This window comes from Triticum aestivum, unplaced genomic scaffold, assembly GCF_018294505.1.
Source record: "Triticum aestivum cultivar Chinese Spring unplaced genomic scaffold, IWGSC CS RefSeq v2.1 scaffold221034, whole genome shotgun sequence".
Taxonomy (NCBI): Eukaryota; Viridiplantae; Streptophyta; class Magnoliopsida; order Poales; family Poaceae; genus Triticum; species Triticum aestivum.
The window spans coordinates 1-3950 of record NW_025225697.1 but is presented as its reverse complement, the minus strand read 5'-3'; the positions used below and the strand labels follow the sequence as shown (position 1 = coordinate 3950).

Here is a 3950-nt window from a genome sequence, read left to right as displayed (position 1 = left end):
GTTTGTCTCTGCTGAGGTACTTGGCCCTTGGCGGGGCCGATGTCACAGAGCTGCCTCAACAAATTATGGAACCTGACCACCTGTCTACCTTAGATTTAAGGCAGACTGAGGTAAATAAATTACCAGAATTTAAGGGCACGAAGTTGGTGTGTTTGCTTGCAAATGGTCTCACAATACCGGGAGCGGGAGGAGGAATGGGGGAAATGGAAAAATTGGAGGAACTATCAACGGTCTGTCTAGGTGGTGATGGCTCACTTGCTGACAATGTGGCAGGACTTGTTAGAAAGTTGATGCGGCTGCGGATGCTTGGGGTGAGATTTAGGATTACGTATAATAGTACTGCAGAAGAAGCGGAACGGCAGGGCATCAAGCATTTGGTGGAGGAGGTGGGGAAATCAAACTTGCAGTTCCTTTTTCTTGATGAATACCCTCATCGTCTGCTCGACTTACTTGTTGATTGCTGGAGCCATGTAAGGCCACGTTACCTGCGGAAATTTGAGCTAAGATTGGATTGGCTATTGTGCCCCCTAAAAGTCCCACAGGAGATCTCTTCCCTTGTTGACCTCACTCACTTGCATATCGGACTTTCAATAGTAGATGCAGAAGGTGTCCGCGCCCTTGGGGGGCTGCAAAAGTTAGTCCTCCTAAAATTGTATTCACTGCGGCCACAACATGGCCTCACCGGTGAACCACAAAGGTGAGTAATTTTCTTTATCGCATGCATTGCATTTTTCTAGGCAAATGCTTAATTAGCTTAGTGACTGACTGTACGTATTCATGCATAATATTGCAGTCCAGGCCCAGCAAGGTTGTCCGTGAGCAGCAAGGATGGCTTTCAGCGCCTCAAGGTGTTCTGGTACGTCTGCGAGCATGGCGCTTGGACGGGGCTGCAGTTTGAACAAGGCTCCATGCCGCACCTCCGAAGGCTTCTCATTGACTTCCAGTCATCGGAGGATGATACAGATCACTTTGTGCTTGGTATCCAGCATTTCTCTTGTCTCGTGCAGGTCCGTGCCACCATCTACTGTGAGCCTACTTCAACAACAGTCGTTTCTGCCGCGGAGACCCACATCAGAGACCAAGTGTCTCAGAACCCCAACAATCCCCTACTGGAATTCAACAGAAAACGTCGAGGCCGTTTGGTGAGGCGTCTAGGGCCGCTCTCTAATGTGAAGGAGCAGCCATCGGCGGTGATTAAGATCCGCAGCCTGGATGACTGGACTATGATGATCGAGCAGAAGGACAAGAAGCTGCTCGTGGTTGAGTTCACCGCGAGCTGGTGCAGGGCATCCCGCAGCATAGCTCCCTTTTTTGCTTTTCTCGCCAACAAGTTTCCAGATGCCATTTTTCTCCAGGTTGATATTGATGGTATGAAATATATTGCCGAGGCATACAAAGTTGATGGTGCGCCGATGTTCCTTTTCATGAACAAGGGAAAGGTTAAGGACACGCTTCGTGGCGCACACAAGGAAGAGCTGTTTGAGAAGCTTCAGCTGCAGATGGCCCTAGTTATGGACAACTGACTGATACGGCATTCATATCCTTGGTCGCCGGCCGGCCGTATCATCTGGCCGGCGTATACAGATCGATGCACTGTGCCGTGAGATGATTTAATCCTTTCTTGGCTTGTTTGATTTGGATTTCATTCCTTATAATGTGTGTTAGTCAGACAGCAGTGATGATTAATAGTCCTAATAATACTGTAAGCTGTGACATTGTTTGTGGAGTACTCTTGTTTGTGTCTGGCATACTGAGGCCTTCCGTATGGCTATGTACGTATAAACCATCGTGCATATGTTATACTGCTAATTACTCAGCATGCAATATCTGAATCTGTACAGAATTAACCCCTCAGCTCATATACATCTGTTTCGTAGCTAGATTTCCCGAAAGATTTTACTACGGCTCATCTGATATATATCTCGCTCATATACATCTGTACAGAATTGGATAGGACGCCTCAAATGCAGTTTTTGTAATCATCTCGCTCATATACATCTCTTCTTCTTTTCAGTCGTTTTTGCTTTTCTTCCTTGCTGTTTTGACCTGACTTGTTCAGGTTGAGACTTCTAGTCTGATTGGAATATATAAGGTAGACAATATCCAAAAAAAAATTCATAACGAGAGTGTACAACATCTCTTCTTTGACTGTATTCTTGCTAAAACTATTTGGCATGTTGTCAGGATCGCCCTAGGCATCAATTAATAAACCATAGTTACGGAGTACTCGTTTATGTATATAGTACTGGAAAAGTAGCTAGTCGATGGTGACACTCAGGTGTAGGGCTGGCAAGGAAGATAGCAGCCTCATGGGCATATAGAATGAGGCACTTGGGATTTAAAAGTGTGCAAGTAAGCCTATGAACATGCATGTCTTTGTTGGAGTGCATTTTTCTTTCACAAGCATTCTTGTTGCTGTTGCTTGTGTCAACTTACTTAGTGCTCGTATGAGATATTTGATTATAGAATTGCATGGCTATGGGTTTAGTTGTGCTGTCAATTGCATCACTAATCCATGTTCTGGTTCTAAACTTCCGTGAAAAAAGGTTATTAGTGATGCAATACACTTATGCAAAAGATGAGGGATGCTCTAATTCGGTTCAGTGATGCTTGGGCATATCAGCACCTATTTGGTGGGTGTTCAGCGTGAGGGTTGCAATAAGATTATACTCCCTCCGTCTGAAAAAACTTGTCCCAAGCTTGTTCCGCAAATGGATGTATCTAGCACTAATTTGGTGCTAGATACATCTATTTGAGGGACAAGTTTTTCCGAACGGAGGGAGTATACAATTATATACCATGTGGTGTGATATTCGTACTGGTGCTAGAAATTGCTTCTTTGAGTTGGCAATTTGCCATCCAGTCTCACATTCTCACGAGTCACGTCACAGAATAAGGTCAGGAATATATAGATGGGATTTGTGCTGGTAGCCTACTCTTACTTGGTTAGTTGGTTTTTTTGTTAGACCAAAGGAATATACTTGGGTATCTAGCTTTACTTCTTGCATTAACTTTTACCTGGAAATATATGGGCAAGCAAATGTCTGTTAAAATGGAGATGAGCAAAAGAAATGTCATAATATTGATATAATTGGCCCTTGTGAATTAGATCTGCACAATGACTGAACTGCGAAGTTCATAGTTTCTTCACATGCTTGAATATGAGATTGTAAAGCAGATCTTATCAAATGGGCTAGCATCTGATTATATTCCTAACTATATTTAATGCCAATTACTGTAGTTCAAATTCTTGTTTGCTCCTTGCTAATCGAATTCAAAACTATATTCAGGTGCAGTCGTGGTGGCGAAGCCACAGATGGTTGCCATTCGTGAACGAGTGAGCAGTGACATGAAGAATGGTGCCAATCCTCCAGGTTCTGTCAAATGTTCATCTTATGGATATAGCTGGCCTTTTGAATTGGATTGGCACTATTACTGAATTTCAACATACCATAGCTTGTTAGTATGCTTGAATATGATGAGATACATAGTAAAACAGATCTAATCTTATGTGCTGGCATATGAGAACATTCCTTCATCTGCTCATTTCAATTATTCTACTGTATTTCAAATACATGTTGTCCCCTGGCTAATCTGACTCGACTAGAAAGCTATGTTCAGGCGAAACCACAGTTGGTTGCCACTCATGAAAGAGTGAGCAGTGACACAAACAGTGGTGCCGATCCTCCAGGTTCCATTGAAGGAAAGAGAAAAATAGGCGCTACAAATCCTGGTCCAGAAGATGCTGCCGATCTTTTAAGGTAACAACATGGTCACTTTCTCCAATATAACTATCATACAACTTTAGAAATATTTCAAACCTATAATACATATTGTTTTCCAAGCTTTAGAAAGTTGGCACACCAAAACCGAGAGCGGCGATGGCACGCTCGAGCTCGCTTGCTCCCGGTACAGGTACCAATCGGACAGCGACACGTTCAACAGTGTAT

General features: G+C 43.5%; 1 protein-coding gene across 1 annotated transcript; it reads left to right on the top strand.

The window, feature by feature from the left end:
- Positions 1-1715, top strand: LOC123172322 (disease resistance protein Pik-1; the record flags this gene model as incomplete). The annotated part of the gene is given in 2 exon segments (XM_044589314.1): positions 1-697; positions 794-1715. Coding segments are annotated over 2 exon segments (1427 nt in total), but the record flags the coding sequence as incomplete, so codon positions are not given.
- Positions 1716-3950: the final 2235 nt, after the last annotated feature.